At 52.2% G+C, this 17032-nt stretch overlaps 1 protein-coding gene and 1 long non-coding RNA gene across 3 annotated transcripts; one reads left to right on the top strand and one right to left on the bottom strand.

Annotated features, from left to right (window-relative positions):
* Window positions 1–1281: 1281 nt before the first annotated feature.
* On the bottom strand, window positions 1282–11530 carry SPINT1 (serine peptidase inhibitor, Kunitz type 1). Of its 2 annotated transcripts, XM_068535538.1 has the most exons (11): window positions 11330–11530; window positions 10576–11115; window positions 5520–5647; window positions 5150–5288; window positions 4869–5039; window positions 4667–4693; window positions 4202–4327; window positions 4037–4087; window positions 2846–3016; window positions 2571–2618; window positions 1282–2135 (listed from the first exon to the last, which is right to left on the bottom strand). In XM_068535538.1, the coding sequence occupies exons 2-11, from the start codon at window positions 11072–11074 to the stop codon at window positions 1924–1926; spliced, it is 1572 nt and encodes a 523-aa protein (XP_068391639.1). In that variant the 5' UTR covers window positions 11075–11115; window positions 11330–11530; the 3' UTR covers window positions 1282–1923. The 2 variants fall into 2 exon arrangements, with proteins under 2 accessions (XP_068391639.1, XP_068391649.1); XM_068535548.1 differs by lacking the exon at window positions 4202–4327.
* Window positions 11293–16477, top strand: LOC137759386 (uncharacterized). The gene is made up of 3 exons (XR_011073077.1): window positions 11293–11424; window positions 15691–15920; window positions 16350–16477. It is a non-coding gene; the product is annotated as an uncharacterized lncRNA (long non-coding RNA).
* The last annotated feature ends 555 nt before the right edge of the window (window positions 16478–17032 follow it).

The raw sequence follows: 17032 nt of genomic DNA, 5'->3' as shown, positions 1-17032 counted from the left end.
ATATGGACATTCACCTAGGTTGCCCTTCAATCCTTTAAAAGTAGCCCCCAACCTTTCACACTGCCGTTTGATTTTTCTGTATAGCATTTATCACAATTTAAAAGTGTCTCTTTTGTAAGGCTAGACTCTGGAGCCATAATGTAAGGTTTTAAATCAGTCCTCCGGTACCAGCTCTAGGACCTTAGGAACTGAACTTTGCTGAGTCAGTTTCCTCACCTGTAAAATGAGGTTAATAATAGTACCTTCATCCCAGGGTTGTGTGCTGAGGCAATCACTTGAGATATGTAAAGCACTTACATAGTACTTCCTATGTGCTTATCTTACAAAACCAAATTTCTAATGACTGGTGGTGCCTGGCACATAGGAGCTCAATAAATAGTTTGTTGAATAAATGAAGAAATGGGGGCTTCCCCGGCTGGTCCAGCAGTTAAGACTCTGTGCCTTGACTGTAGGGGGCGCAGGTTAGATCCCCAGTCGGGGAACTAAGATCCCACATGTCGTGTGATGCAGCCAAAAAAAAAAGAAAATTTGTTAAAAAAAGACAATGAAGAAGTGAATTAAAGGGATGATTTTTTCTTTTTTTGGGGGGGGGGCACCAAGAGGCAGGTAGCTCAAACAAATGCAGGGGTGTGGGTTGGAGAGAAGCACCTCAGCTAAAGGCTCCTTCCTCCTCTGTTCCTCAGAGCCTGGGGAGCAACTACACTCCGGTAAAGAAGCAGGGGCTTCTGTGGCTGGCCACATGGGACCCCTGCACCCACATCAAAGGGAGCAGAGATAAGAACCAGGGTTCAGGGGACTTCCCTGGCAGTCCAGTGTTTAGGGCTCCGTGCTTCCACTGCAGGGGGCCTGGGTTCCATCCCTGGTCAGGGAACTAAGATTCCCAAACGCCGCGGGAAAAAAAAGAACCAGGGTTCAAGACTATGCACCCTCCCCTTCCCCCCCCCCCGCCCCCCCGTCCTCAACTACACACTGCAGGCTCAAGCCCGGAAGAAACAGTGCTCCGTGGCCTCCCTAGGCCCCCCTATTCCCACGGCCCTTTCTCCCCTCCCCACCCCCTGGCGGTCAGACTTGGCACTTCTCCCGACCCTCAGGGGCTGGGGCTAGGACAGTTTCGGGAAGGGCGGGAAAACCTGCTAAACAGGGTGACCAAAGCCTGAACCGGTAGGACGGGGCAGTCGCATCTCCCCGTGCAGCTCTGTCCCTCTCGTGGCCCACAGAGCAGAGGCAGGAGACTCACAGGACAAATCACTTTATTACACTGTGGGTGGACTGGGGCCGGTGGGAAGTAGGGGAGCAGGAGGGAGTGTGATGTTGCAGGGCCCTGGGGGGTGCGGAAGATCTGGCTGTGTGTGCCAGCCCAGGCCAGGTTGGGGCTCACTCCGCGGGGAAGGGGAAGAGGCGGCAGCGGCCAGACAGCCGCTTTCCACTCCTCTCACCCACCCGCCACGGCATTAAATAAACAGAAAGCAGCTCTGTACAACACAGAACATACAGGGACGTCCTCCCCCGCACCCCAGCCCTGGACTTTGCAGGGTGGGAGGGGCAGCTCTGGAGGACGGAGTTGGGGCCTCCAGCCTCTGACGCCACCCCAGGCCCCTTCCCAAGGTCATGGGATGGGGGCAGGCAGCTCTGAACAGGAAGCAAAATTCCAACTTCCTCTGAAGTCCTAGGCAGACGGGTCCAACCATGCGTGGGATTCCTGGCTCAGAGGTTTTCTGCTCCTTGCAGACCCTTGAGCTTTCTCAGGAACAAGTAGCCTGAGCTTAGCTGAGACACCTCCAAGAGGGTCTGGAGCCCTGGCCCTGGAGGCAGAACAGGCTGGAGGAGTCGAGTCCCAAAGTCTTCCACAGCCCAGGCCTCCATCTTGGCAAGGAGGAAGCAGGGCCAGGTGAGAACTGGCCAGAGCCCTCTAGAGCCCCAGGCTCAGAGGGGTCGGGTTGTTTGGTAGTAGACCAGGTGCTCCATGTCCTCGGTGGTGGATACCTTGGTGCTGGTGGGGGTAGAGGGTGGGGGGTGGTGGTGGCGGTGTCTGTGGAAGCCCTTCCTCTGGTGCTTGAAGAAGCAGTAACCCAGGATGGTTACCACCACCACGATGCAGGTGCCCAGGAGCACTGCAATGGCTACCTCCACGGAGCCTGGAGGAAGAAGGAGTCAAATGAGGTGCTCCCAGGGCCTGCTCAGTTCTGACGCCCACCCCCACTCTGTATGGAAGGGACCAAGGCAAATGGATGCCGGGCGTGGAAGGCCCTCGGGCATGTGAGCAGCTCAACCAGCTCCGTTGGGAGCTCGGTGGGAGGGATTCTGATGGGCTTTGGGTCTCGGCTCCAGGTTGCTCTACTTGCAGGTAGTGTGGGGAAAGGCCCGGGATGCTGAAGGCACACACACCTGGCATGCATTTTTATGCTTCTCTCCCTTGCCCCTGGCAGATATCACTATTGATCGTGGCACTCTGCCCCTTTAGCCAACCTCAGGATCCTTCTCAACACTGGCTTAGGCAGTCACAACCAATTGTGTGAGTTGATCCTTGAGTTGATACCTACTCAGTGGTGACAGGGCAGATGGGGGCTTACCTGTGTTGGGAATGGGGCTTTCCCGCCGCAGACCAAACACATCCTTCTCTACAAAATGATCAGGGTGGGGGGAGGGGGCGGGGGTCGTGGAGAGACAAGTCAATACGAAGGGTTCAAAGACACAGCTGCTCTTCAGCAGTGCCCCAGACCCAATGCCATCCTTACTCTAGGTGCTCTGAGGACGAGGTGTGACCAGCCCAGGCCTTGGGACAGAGCCAAATGCTCTAGCTAAGCCTTTCCCCTCCCCATCTTCCGCCCCCCACAGCCCTGCTCACTGGAGATGCCACGACAGGACTCAAGGCACTGCTCCTCCTCCTCAAAGTTGTTCTTGTTGCCATAACAACCGCCATAGGTAAAGCGGGCGCAGCGTTCAGTGAACGGGTTGTAGTACCAGCGAGGGATGCTCTCCAAGCAGAGGCCCGTGTCTGGCAGGTCCACGCAGTGGCCTGGGGGGTAAGGAGCAGGCAAAGGGGTGAGTGTCCACGGGGCCTCCCTGCCACCACCAGGCTCCACATCGTTGCTGCCTACCACCTCCTGACCCTCCTCCTCATGCTGAGGATGGCTGTGACTCAGTGAGGGCCTGGGGGCCCCAGAAATATCTGGCCCATCTAAAGTGTTGCAAGGAAGATAAATACAGGAGAGTAAGCTTAGGCCCAGAATCACCCTAGACTGACTCATATAATTATTTTTCAATTTTCTTTCAGCATTCCCAATTCTATCAAGGTCTTAGTTTTCTCTCTAGCACTGGACAGTCTACCTTTTAACAAAGAAGGCTAAGGGCCTGAGCCTTGGCAGACAACAATGTCCAGCTAAAATTTATTACCACGTTTTATTATACTTATTTATTTAAAATTTATTTATTTTTATTTTTGGCTGTGTTGGGTCTTCGTTGCTGTGCCCAGGATTTCTCTAGTTGCGGTGAGCGGGGGCTACTCTTCGTTGTGGTGTGTGGGCTTCTCATTGCAGTGGCTTCTCTTGTTGTGGAGCACGGGCTCTAGGCGCATGGGCTCTAGAGCACAGGCTCAGTAGTTGTGGCGCACGGGCTTAGTTGCTCCGCGGCATGTGGGATCTTCCCGGACCAGGGATCGAATCCGTGTCCCCTGCATTGGCAGGCAGATTCTTAACCACTGCGCCACCAGGGAAGTCCCTATTATACTTATTTTAATAGTCAGTCTCAGATCGTGGCATGTAATAGTGGCTTTTCATTTACAGTAGTGACGTGAAATTTCCTTTTTAATACGTTAAGTTAAATCAATAACATCTCAGTGATATGTAGGCATGGCTAAATTTCTGAACGTGTTAAGAGGATGTATGATGCTTGGGAAACACAGAAGGAAAGTCCAGGACACCCCCCACCCAGCTTTCTGCCCACAGCCTGGTACACACAGCAGGCCTTCGGCCCATTGATGGGATGAGTGAGGATAGCAGTGCCAGCCCTGACCCAGGGGACCTGGGCAGGAGCTCACCTTTATCCGTGGGGAAATGGATCCTCTGGAGTTTATCGAAGCCTCTGGTATCTGCAAAGATGAAAAATCAGAGGCACAGACTCGACAAGGGTCTCCCAGAGGTGTGGGGTGAGTGGTCTGGACCTCCCCTGCTGCGCCCACCGCCCTCCATCCCCCAGGCCTCACATTTTTCACAGGTGGCCTCATCGGAGGCGTCGGGGCAGTCGGGAGTGTCATCACACTCCAGGAAGCTGTCGATGCAGCAGCCATCACTGCAGCGGAACTTGCTGGAGTGACAGGTGCCAGAGCACACTGGGTGGGGGCGGGACGGGGTCGACGGTGAGGTCAGGCTCAAGCAGCGGCCAGCAAATACCAAGAGTCCATCATCTACCTGGCCCTCTCTACCCCAAGGTGGCATCATGACACAACCCCGGTTCCCTTTCCACCCTTGTCCCTTATACCCTCCTACACACAAAATGGGCAGAAGCTGATAGGAGGATCCTGGGCTGCAAGGGCTGGGGCACTCGTGGGCCTTCATCCTGATGGTAGGAATGGGTTGTTGGGCCAGGGCAGTGTGGTCAGGGGCCTGGACTTGAGAGAGGTTGGAGAGCTGGCAGGGGTGAGGGGAATAAGGACAGGAGCAAAGCCCACCTGGATGATGCCTTTCCACTGAGGGGCCTGGGAGAGAAAAACAGAGAAGTGAGAGGAGGCAGGGCCAGGCCCCAGCAGGGATGAGCTGATAGGGGGCCTGGGGACAGGGGATTCCCACGCTCACCTCCCTGACCCGTGACGAGAGAACACCTACCCTGGGGGAATGTCACCTGAGCCCCAACACTGCTTCACAAAGGCCCACCTTGCACATTGCGGCAGGCAAGCTTGCACTCTTCTTCCCGAAGGTAGTTGTTCTTGTTGCCCAGACAACCTCCATAAACGAAACTCTTGCAGATCTGTTCTGTGGGGTTGTAGTACCAGCGGGGGAAGGAACCACGGCAGCGGCCCACCTTGCTGGATGCGAGGCAATATTCTGGGGGAAGGAAAGCTGGTGAGGGAGCTCCGAGGGCCAATCAACAGAGCCGGAGCAGGGTGCAGAGGGTAGGTGAGTCCCGGGTCTGCCTCCCCAACCCCCTTCCTCACCTTCTGTCTGCTTGGGGGACAGCACGGTGACTGTGATGTTGGACGTGCTCTCTGGCTGGTCTGAACCGGCCACTGTCAGCTGGAACAGGTAGGTGCCTTCCTTGAGTCCCCACAGCTCCACCTGGTCTGGATCATTCCTCTAAACACAGGAGTGGCCATCAGGCTGGGACCCCTTGATGCCCCTGGTTGGCCCCAGGTCCTCCCAGTCAGCCCCCCTGCCCCACCGTGGGGAGCAGAGGGAGTTGGTATTAAATGGATCCCCAGCTTCTATCCACCCCACCCCACCTGGAGCCGCAGTTTGGCCTACGGCCCCCGAAAGGGGGCCCTGGAGAGCTGAGGTGGGGGTCAGGGAGCCAGCCCAGCGTCACACCTTTACCCTGACGTCTGTGTCACCCTGCAGTAGGTGCCAATCTGTGCTCTCCACACCCTTCAGCACCAGGGGTTCCTGTGGCTGTACCTTCAAGTCTGTGCCTTCCCAGGCCTTGGGGATCCGGGACCCTGGGAGGAAGGTGAAGTAAGGTCAACTCTCACTGAATGGACAGGATCTCTCCTGGAGTGGGGGGCTGGTGCCTTATGGGTCGCAACGAGACCAACCTAGGACTCGGCAGCCTGCCTGAGACACAGATGCAATTTCACAACTAAACCATCTTCTTGCCCTCTGTTTAGATATATTATACTTAAGACATTTTTATGTTGTAAAACCAACTTTCTGAAGCAAATAACTAAACAGCATAGCCATCTGATCCCATTTAGGAAAAAAAGAAAAAAAATACATATATCAATATATCAATATATATTGATATATATCTATATATATATCAATATACATATACTATATATATATACACTATATATATATATATATATATATATATATGCACATATATTTGGAAGGGGGACTTTTCCTGTTTTCTACAATAAGCAGGAACTTGTGCTAATTGCTTTAAAAAGTTAAGAGTAACGATACTTTTGAAAAGCCAAATAAGTCAATGTGTAATTAACACCATCACCCCTCACTCTGCAGCCCATATCACTGCTAAGAAGCCCATCCGGACAGAGACCTTGAACAGAGCCCCAGGCAGCACCACATCAAGCCCTGGTGTCCCACGATGATTGGCACAGGAGCAGGATGCCTCTGCCACCTCAGACAGACTCTGCCTCCAGTTACAAGGGGACGCAAGGCAACCATACCCTCCCCCAACCAGGGTCTTCAGAGCGAGTGTGGCCCTGCTGACCCCTTGAGTTTGGACTTCTGGCCTCCAGAACTGTGAGACGGTACATTTCTAGTGTCTTCACTCACCCAGGGTGTAGTAACATGGCACAGCAGCCCTAGGAAATGGACACACTGCCCTTGAGGGTACTACGGTCCATTTAGGCAGGTAAGACCCAACAACAGGAAGCAAAATGGGAGAAAGACCCAACAAGACGAAGGGCTGTGTGATACATGTACAAGAAAAGGAAGTGGATGTTTAGAGAAGGGAAAGACCACAGCAAGCTAGAGGAAAAAGGCAAGGCTTTGTGAAGAAGGGAGAAAGCCTTTTTTGATCCTTTTGTTTTTATTTGTTTGGTTGTGGGGAAGAATGTTCTGTGTTGTTGACGACAGCAGAAAACATGATGAGCCAAAGCAAGGAGTAGGGAATTTGCAAGACTGGTTTGGTGGACATTAAGGAGATGGGCTGGGCTGGATAGATCCTGCCACAACTGCATTCTCGCCCCTCTTTCCAGATGAGCAAATTGACACCAGAGAGGTTAAATGACTTGCCCAGGGTCGCTCAGTTTCAAAACAGCAGAGCTGGGGTTTGAACCCTGGTCTGATTCATGCTCTCTCCAAAACATCAAAACACCATGCTGCAGGCCATATGTGCTTAGAAGTGTGATTTTTAAAATAATCTTTATAATCTTTGGGTTTTGTTTTTGTTTTTAGCTTAGGTAATACATGTACATGATGAAATATGCAAAAAATACAAAAGGGTAGTGAGAATTAAGTCCCCAATTCTTAAACCCCCAGGTTCCTCTCTCCAGAGGCATTCTCAATTACTAGTTTGGGTGTATGTGTATGTGTGAGTATCAAGAGAGAGTGTATAGAATATTCACAAGCATGCTAGTTCTTCATCTTGCTTTTCCCTTAATATATACTGGAAATCAGTCATAGCAATATATAAAGAACTTCTTCTTTTTTTTTTGTTGTTGCATAATACTTACTGTATGAATGCACCAAAATTTACAACACATTTAACCAGTCCATCAGTCTCTCTTGATGTAGGTCCTTCTTTCCTACCTCCCTCCTTCCTTCCTTTCCTCCTTCCTTCCTTCTTTCCTCCCTCCCTCCCTCCCTACTAAGAACTAACCCTTGCTACCTCAGGGTTTATTATTATGATTAAAACAGCACCACAGTATCCAATTACAGGATGTGTTGACAGACACTGAGATTGTTTCCAATTCTTTGCTCTTATAAACAATGGTATAGTGACTGATTGCCTGGTAAGTTGTTTTACACATGTTTAAGCATAGCCGCAAGATGAGTTCCTGCAAGTGGAATCGTGTTGAGGGCTATATGCATTTACACTTTGGGTGTGTATTGCCCAACTGCCCTCCACAGAGGCTCTGCAGAGGGTTACATCAAGTGTAAGAGTTCAAAGAAGAGAAGGTAAAGAGATAAGAACAGCTGGTAGGAGGCTGAGTCACAGGGATTCCTCTTTGATGAGGCAGAGAAAGCAGAGCCAACAGGGAACTCTCAGAGGGTGGTCCCAGAGGTGAGAAGACCAGGACACACAGTGACAGCAAAGGGATGGGAGGGGAGAACTTCCACAGAGGAACACATCAAATGGTGCAGAGGGCTACGGGAATGAGAAAAGGGAACCTCGGTTGAGGGGAAATAAGACTGGGAGAGCAGGAAAGTACCTGTTTGGAACCAAGCCCCAGCCCAGTGGCTTAAGGGCCCAACAGGGGCCATCCTCAGGCCCTGAGGTGAGAGGCCAAGCCAAGGGGGCAGTGAGCTGGGAGGAGCCCATTCCTCCCTCCTTGCATTTTTCAGGAAGTAAACAGCAGTTGCAAAGGGGAAAGAAGACAGACTACTCGGCAGTCTACTAGCAGAAAGATAGGCTAGCCCCACTGGCCCCCAGGGTGGAAGTGGCAAGCTGAGTGGCACGGTAGTCCTTAGGCCAAATCAGCAATGTCCACCCACACACAGCTGGTCCTCTCCAAGCCCCAGCCCCCAGGAGCAAGGGGCAGATGCCCTGCCCTACCACTCCCTTTTTCCCACCCCCAAGAGAGCAAAGGGCCAGAGTAGCAATAAAGCCAGCCCCTCCCCCAGCTGCCAGGCCTCAGGACTCTCAAGGGAAACACAGACTCCACCTTCTAAGCCACTCTTCCAACGGAAAGAGGGGGAAGGGGAGAGGAGGAAAGAGCAGGGTGCTCAGGAGGCCCCAGCAATCTGGACTGGACTGGCCTGGCCATAGGCGGGAAAGGGGGAACAGATCAACCCACCCTGGGGAGGATTCTCCCCAGTAAATCAAAGGTTTCAGAAGCCCTGAGCACTTGCCCACTTTGCCTGCCTCGGTCTACCCTAGCCTAGCCTCCAGGATGGCACAGTGGCTTGACCCTCTTTGTACCCTCTTTGTACTTCCAGCCTCTCTAATGGGACTCAGCTGAGAATGGACTCCTTGACATGCACATGGCATCCCCCACTCCCCAAAACGCTGCGGTGCCCTGAAATGGCCTGGGGCCCACATTGAGTCCAAGCTCTACCCAGCTCCCCACAGGTCCCAGGAAATCCCCATGCCATCCTGTCTTGTGCCAACCAGGCCACTCAGGGGGTGGGGAGGTTTCCAGATGAGGAAGGCCCCATCCAGCTCAGCTTCCTGACCAGACCCCAGAGTTTCAGGCGCTAGCCCTACAATGAGGGGTCCTGGCAGAGCAGGGAGGGCAGGCAGCTCAGGTCAATTAGAGTATCACCACATACACTCTGCTGCTTCCTTGTGGAACAGGCTCAGGCCCTGGCCCAGTGGGACTCAGTGGCCCAGCCTGGCCCAGAGACAGTGTCCCCCTCCCGGAATCTCCACCCTACCTCTCCTCAGAGATCCAGAGCTATTGGAGGGATAGGGAGAAGAGGAAAGGCTGGAGAAGAAAGTCCCTTTTCTACTTTCCAAAACTGAGACCACCCAGCTCCAGTCCAATCCTGGCCACGGGGCTCCCCAGTCTCTGGTTCTGTTGTCCACTGAGCTGTCCTGGATCAGAGACAGGTTTCTACCAGAAAGGTGGTCTTGTGTGAGGAACAGCACAGGACTTTTGGAGGTCCTGCCTGGGGTTGAGTCCCAGGTCTCCCATTTGTGGGCAGTGTTATCCTGGGCAAATTATTTAACATGGGAGTCAGTTTCCTAATCTAAAAGTGGGATGACTACTAATAGCACCCTTTTCAGAGGTGGTTGTCATGATGCCTAAGTGAGAAGCTGAGTGGCATAGCAATCAGCAAACTGTAGAGAGCTAACAGAGGTTATCAGAGTGACCCATCCCTGCCCTGGAGCCCCACCTGGCCAGAACAGCAGGTGGAGAGAATGGGGAATGAAGGTCTCTGGAGGGACCCTGACCCCAGCTAACTGCTCAGTCCCAGGAGGAAAGAGAAGGAGCCCTGGGTCCGACTTTGCTCTTATTCTGGAAGTAAACAAGGTGAGCAGACGGCTTGGTTACCAGATCCTAAGCAGGGAGAGCCCTGCCTGTCTTATACACACACACACTTGCCTGGACAGCTGACATCCCTTCCCTACCAGGTATACATACCAGTGGGCTGACTCACCCAGCAACCCTCCACACCCCCACCCCAGAGCCTCTAGGCTACTGCGCCCTCAATACCGCCCCTTCCCCAATTGGGTCACCCCCAGACTGGGCTTGTTCTTTAGACTATGGGGGCCTGGCAGTTTCCCCCAGACCACCAAAAAATCAGCTCGTGGGGGGAGGAGTACAGAGAGATGCTATAAACAATCCCAAGCCCAGCAGTGGAGAAGGAACCTATCCTTCACCAGGTTCATTTGACAGGGCACCAAGGTGCCTAGGACAGTGCTCCGCCAAGGCTCCAGGCGTATCTTCTATCTATCTAGTCACCAGGTGGCCTTCAGACAGCTAACTCCCTGACTTGGCCTATTGGCGCCAGAAGTGAGAATCCCGAGAAGCTGCGTCCTCTCTCCTGTACACACATCCCAGAGCACCAACCCACTCAACATCCTGAATTCAGGAGCCAGTTTGTGCTCTAGGGTGTCAGCCCTCCCCACTCCTGTAGCCTGTCCTTTATTTACTGTTTGTATCGCCTACTTCTAAGGAGGAGTTGGGGTCGAATGGGACTCTCCTCCTAACTGCGTTCTGATGCCTCGCGCAGGACTCCAAAACCAGTCCCTTCTCTGAGTCTCCCCGAATCCTGGCACCCTCGTCCTTACCTCCGAATCCCTGGGTCCGCAGCTCGCGGTAGGAGCGGTAAACCTCCCGCGTGAGGTAGTTGATGAAGCCCTCCCTGGGCGCGAACTTGCACACGAAGTTCTGCTCGTAGAGGCAGTTGATGAGGAAGCAGGAGGCGATGGCGGCCTCCCCGCCGTCGGGCTGCAACTCCACCAGCGCCAGATTGCAGTCGTTGGAGCTGCAGCAGGCGTGCACGCAGTCCCGGCCGCGGCGCACGGTGAGGGAGCGCAGGAAGGTGGCGCCGTTTCTCACCGAGGCGTCGGTGTCGAGCACGAAGGCAGGCACCCCGGGGGTAAAGCGGTCCAGGCAGTTGTCGGCCGTGAGCAGACTAGGGGGCACGGGCGGCGGCCCGGCCTCGGTGCCCAGGAGGCCGAGCGCGCAAAGGAGCCACACGGCGACCGCTGGGATGCGGGCCTGGGAGAGGCGGGCCCCGGCCATCATCCCCCCAGGGACCGTCGCCCTCCTCCCCACGGGGGTCATCTTCACAGTGCGGGCCCCTGAGCTCCGAGGGTGATAGCGACCTGAGAGAGGGGAGGGGACGGAGGAGGAGACATCGGATCAGCCGGGAGACTTCAAGGTAGGTGGGCGGGCCCGCAGGAAGTGAAGGGGAGGACCGGGGAGCACCGAGCACCCCGGGAGTGGAAAGGGGCACGCGGGCTCGGTCCTCCCACGCACACTCCGGTGACCCGACCGCCCGACGGACGGCCAGACAGACGTCTAAAGGAGCTCACGTACCCGGGCACACGAACGAGCAGAGAACAAAGGGCCAAACATGCTCAGAACCCGCTTCACCTCCTCCTCGCTCACCTCGGCCCTGGTTACCTGCTCAGGTGAGTGGGGTGGGGCCGGGCCAGCCGAGGTTCCGGTCCCGGCTTCCTGCGCGGCTCGGGCCGCAGCTTCCGCCCCGGTGTCCGGTGCGCTGGGGATCTGCCACCTCCTCCCCCCCCTAGTTTCTGGTGAAACTGAGTCAACGCGTCCGGGGCGGGGCGGACATTAACCCCGGCGCCGCCGGCTCCACCCACGCCCGGTGCGCCTGTCCAGCCCCAGCTTCCGGACCGCCTATCCGCATCTCCGGGATCCCCCGACCCTTCTCCCTCAGCCTGGTGCCCAAAGGGGCTCAGAGGCTGGGGCGCCCAGCCCCGGGCCCCTGGATCCACCGAGTCCAGCCTCGCGGGGTTCCCCGCACCCCAGAAGTACACCCCTATTCCCGGAGGCCCGGACAGGTCAGGAGGACGCTTAAGCGAAGTCAGGCACCCGAGGGTGGGTCGGGCGCTCTGGGGCGGCTGCCTCCGGCCTCCCTTTCCGGTCCGGGCCGGCATTCCCAGACCCAGGCCTAAGGCGCTTGGGAAGGGGCCGGCGGAGAAGAAATGGGGGAAAGCCCGATGCAAAAGATCTCGCTGTCGTCGTCAGCCCTCAGGAAATCATTTCCATCTTGTGGCTGGAAGAGATCCCAGAAACTGCGTGGCTGCACCTTTGGTAACTGGAATCCAGGATGCCTGCTCCATCGTCACCACCTTTGCCAGCTCCGGAAGCCCTCCTTTCTGTCAGAGTGAGAAACAGGAAATTTCCAGCGGCCAGGCTTCCCTGTTTGATCTGCAGTGGTTCCTTTTGGTTTGAGGCCCTTCCTCATCTTGTACTAACGTTTACATTCGGGTCACTGTCGGAGCTGAGTCCCCGTTAGCCTCCTTGGTGGGCTGATCCCTTCTCTGCAGAATCCCTCTCCTCTCTCACCAGGTGGGGTGCTCCTGGTCAGGAGCTGGCTGCTTTCTTCCAGTGAAGTAACATCCTTGGGAGCTAGAAATTCCAGCTTACCAAAGTAGCTGAGCTAATGACCTTCACAGAGCCATGGACTCCTTGAAGCCAGGCTCATTGTATTTCCTGAGAGAAGAACTCCTCCTAAAGTCCATTCTTTACAGAGCAAGATTGGTCCTATTAATGCTTTCCCCCAAAAGAGATTCCACACCTTTTCATGATGACTTAACAAACCCCAGCCCAATGGGAACGGTCTTCCTACTTTCTTATCTAGAGCAGCTTTACCTACTAGGTCCTGTAGCCAACCCTTCAATCATTTTCCTGGCTAAACTGCAACATTCCCTAGCTGCCCACATTATGAGTGTTGGGGGTGGGAATCTGAGGTCTGTCTCCCTTTCTCTGGATTTTCTGGGTTTTTCCACTGCCCCAGGCACAGTGGGGAACATAGAGCAATGATGGTACACCAGGAATGAAGCATATGATTGTGCAGTTACTGGAAAGAAAAGATTTTGTTGAGATTTGATTCCTGCCTCCTTCAACACCTTATGCATACAAGAATCCTAACACAGGAGACTGTTACCTTATGGTAATATTACTACAGATTAATCATTACTTCCATTACACCATTACACATTACACATTACTTCCATTCCATCATATACACCATTACAAAAACCTACATCTGTCAAGCCCTGACATTGCCCAAACCCTATGTATTTCCCACGCATTGCCCCATATACTCAAAACAAACCAAGAAAGTAGGTACTATTTTTATTCCCCTTTTACAGATGAGCAAACAGGCTCAGACAGGTGAATGAACTTGTCAGGTCACGTGGCAGTTAGGTGGCAGAGCAGGGATTGGAGTCCAGGAAGGCCAAGTCTGTTGCTTCAGCACCTAAACACTGCTTTACTGAACTTACAATTCTGACTTCAGCTGGAAATTCCACCCTCACCTCAGATTCAACTTGCCTGAAACACAAACTTTCAAGTGATGATCAACCCCCATTTGAGATGCCTGCTGTGTGCCAGACACTCGACATCTGTGATCTCTGATTCCCACAACAGCTCTGAGAATAGTTTCTGCTTTGCAGAGAGGCTCACTAAACTCCATCAAGGTCACGCAGTGAAGAGTGGGAGGCAAGACTGTGTAGGGGTTCAGCTTGTGGCTTCAGACTCAAGACTACTGGGTTTAACTCTTTCATCTGCCACTTACTATCAGTTGTAGACTTTGGCAACTTATTTAGCCCCTCTGTGCCTTAGCCTCCTTGTATATGAAGTGGGGCTTCACAGGGTTAGTATGAGGGTTAAATGAGTTAATACAGATAAAACATTTGACACCTGAAAAAAGTGACAGAGCCAGAATTTTATCTCAAGTCTCTCTGACATCAAAAACTACACTTTTCTCACTACCTTATGCTGCTTCTTACATCCAGAAGACAAAACCTACACACGAGGGGAAAAAAGACTAAGATAGTCCACCAAAGTGGTGAAAGTGATGGCATTTGAATGATGGGAATTTGAAGTAACATTTTCTTCTTCCTAGCTTAAAAATTATTTCTGAAGTTTCCTTTAGTGAGCATGGAATGCTTTCATGGTGAAGAGAAAACTACATCATCACAACCTCCACATTGATCATATTTAGCCCCAAAATGCTTCTCTCTCCATATTCTCTCCTGATCTCACTGTTCCAGTCACTTGGGAGTCATCTGTGCCCCCTGCCTTTTCTTTTTTTAAAAAAATAATTTATTTATTTTAGGCTGCGTTGGGTCTTCATTGGTGCACGCGGGCCTTCTCTAGTTGTGGAGAGTGTGGGCTACTCTTCGTTGTGGTGTGCATGCTTATTGTGGTGGCTTCTCTTGTTGCGGAGCACAGGCTCTAGGCTCACGGGCTTCAGTAGTTGGGGCACGGGGGCTCAGTAGTCGTGGCACACAGGCTTAGTTGCTCCGCGTCATGTGGGATCTTCCGAGACCAGAGCTCGAACCCTTGTCTCCTGCACTGGCAGGCAGATTCTTAGCCACTGTGCCACCAGGGAAGCCCCAGGGAAGAGCCAATTTTGACTCCATGTTGGATTTGTTTCTTTGAATTTAACCTTTGCTTTTCATTGTTTTTGTTATTATAATCATACATAATGGCCTGCCTTAGGGAACCCTGCCCCTGTGCCTGAATGTTAAACTAAAGTGCCTTTGTTCAGCTCACAGGGAGACAATCTGACCCTGCCCACCTGTGAATGGCTGCAAAGAAGAAATTAACACATCCCCTCCCTGATGCAGGCCACAGGAGGAGATGTCTTGCAAGATATACGGCCTTTTTACTTTACTTCCTCACCTCCTCCCCCTCTCTGTTCTATAAAAGAAACTGGCATCCAGACCCAGATAAGATGGTTTTTTGGGGACCCTAGTCCGCCATCTTCTCGGTCTGCCTGCTTTCCAAATAAAGTCGTATTCCTTGCCTCAACAGCTCGTCTCCTGATTTATCGGCCTGTTGTTTGGCGAGCAGAGTGAGCTTGGACTCGGTAACACTGCAGCCCTGCCTTCATCTGCCCTTCACCTGTTCAGATCCTCAGTGACCCCCAAGACCCTATTTAGCAGTGTGTATAGAACCAGCTGTCCTCTGGATGGATTCATAAAGTTTGGTTTGTGGAGAGGTAGAGAGCATCAGAGGTACTGGGGACCTTAGTTAAAGCCCTTCGCCTTACATAGGAAGGAAACTGAAGCCCAGAGATTTGTCCTTGATTTGTTCAGAGACACAGAGATAGTATGTGGCAGAGGCCACCTCCCGACTTCAGGTCTCTTGAATGCCAATCTTGGGTCCTTTCTGTGATTCTGACCTGACTTCCTGCAAAGCATTTCCAGATGATATTGTTTTCTAATTGTACATTGCAGGCCCAATGAGAGCTGTCTGGTAAGTTACCTCTTTTGTTAGACCACTTGGCTCACTCCCTCTCTATGAACTTGGGAAAGAGAAAGCCAGGGTTTATGCTACAGGTTTCCTTCATATTTGCCATCCCACCAGTACCAACCACTGATCTTAGGAGTGGGTGTTTTGGTGAGAACATTCAGTCCTTAACACCACTACTAGAAAAGAAACACTGAGTGCCTTGTCTTGGATGGTGGTCTGGTGGTTTCTGTAAGTAGGTATAATGGATTGTCTACAAAGATGGCTATCAAAGATGGTAGACAGGACCTCACCTTCCTTGTAAGCGCATGCTGCTCCTCCCACCAAGAGGTGACATCTATCTTTCCCTTCCCTTTGAATCCGTAATTTGCTTTGACCAGTAGGACAGAGCAGAAGTGGTGCCACATGACTTTCAGGCCTCAGCCTTGTGGCTTGCATTTTCCCCTCAGAACCAGTTGTGATGTAAAGAAGTTTGACTACCCTGAGGAAGAGAGAGGCCACCGGAAGAGAGCAAGACCCTGGAGGATGAGAGACTGTGAAGGGAGAGAGAGGGATCTGGCTATCTCACAGTCACCTCAGCTGACTAGCTTCGTGAAGCCATCCTGCATCCTTAGCCCCAGTCGACGCGTCCCAACAGAGATTAGCTACACCTGTGAAGCCCTGCTCAAGTTGCAGAATTGTGAGCAAATTTGTTTGTTTTAAGCCTTTAAATTTTGGTGTGATTTCATAAGCAGTTAGGTTAGCGGGTCCCTGGAGAAAGAGAATCAGGAATGGCATTCTTGACATAAGAGAAGCCATTTTGGGGGAAGTCCCTGGCAGTGCAGTGCTTAGGATTCCGGGCTTTCACTGCCGGGGGCCTCAGTTCGATCCCTGGTCGGGGAACTAAGATCCGACAAGCCGTGCTACGAGGACAAATTTTTTAAAAAAGAGAGAAGCCATTTTGTGATCTAAGCCTGGCCACAATGCTTGCCCTCAAACAGGTCTCAGTAACAAGGATCTTGATGTCAGAACAGAGAAGGCAGTCAAACAATAGTGCAGTGATAAAGCAGAGTCCTAGTTCCTCCTCAAGGGATATATTCAATACATAATTATATGTCTTTGAGTTCAGCAGGAACTAAGGCCCCCACCCAGGCGGAGGACGGAATGATGATGTTGACCCTCCTGACTTCAATCCACCAAGACTTGGACTCTGTCAACCTTTGCCCTAATTCTATGCTGAATTCTCCTCTGCTCAAGCCTCTTCATGAATATGCATGTACCCTTAGCTCAGAACTTACACAGTTTTACTGTTCGGTGAGAGGCTGCTTTGGGAAAGATCCCTGGTGTTCTCCTTACTTGCTGCAAGTAATAATGAATCCTTCCTTTTCCCAGTCTTTGGCTTGATTGTATCTGTTGGCTCAACACCCACGAAGAGGAGAACCCAGTTTTTGGGTAACTGTTTTGTGGCAATAATAACTGAAACAGAAGGGTAATATATTTACAGAACAAATTTTAGTTTTAATTTTCTAATGATTATAAATAAATAAATTTTATAAATTTTAGTTTTAATGATCTAAATAAAAGCCTTCTAATTCCCTTGGTAACGCAGAGCCAAGGATTTTTGATAAGGAATTTTGGGGAAAGTAATGACCCTTGAAATATTTTTCAAGGCAAGGCTGCTGTCACTGGTTCAATCTTTATGTAAAGGAGACAAGGCCCCTCAGATACTGCTGCAGCCCTAAAAGGGGAATTTTTTTTTTTTTTTTTTGGCCACTCCTTGAGACTTGTGGGATCTTAGTTCCCCGACCAGGG

The sequence above is a fragment of the Eschrichtius robustus genome, chromosome 1 (genome assembly GCF_028021215.1).
Source record: "Eschrichtius robustus isolate mEscRob2 chromosome 1, mEscRob2.pri, whole genome shotgun sequence".
Taxonomy (NCBI): Eukaryota; Metazoa; Chordata; class Mammalia; order Artiodactyla; family Eschrichtiidae; genus Eschrichtius; species Eschrichtius robustus.
The sequence above is the reverse complement of the archived record's forward strand: the minus strand, read 5'-3'. Positions and strand labels throughout refer to the sequence as shown.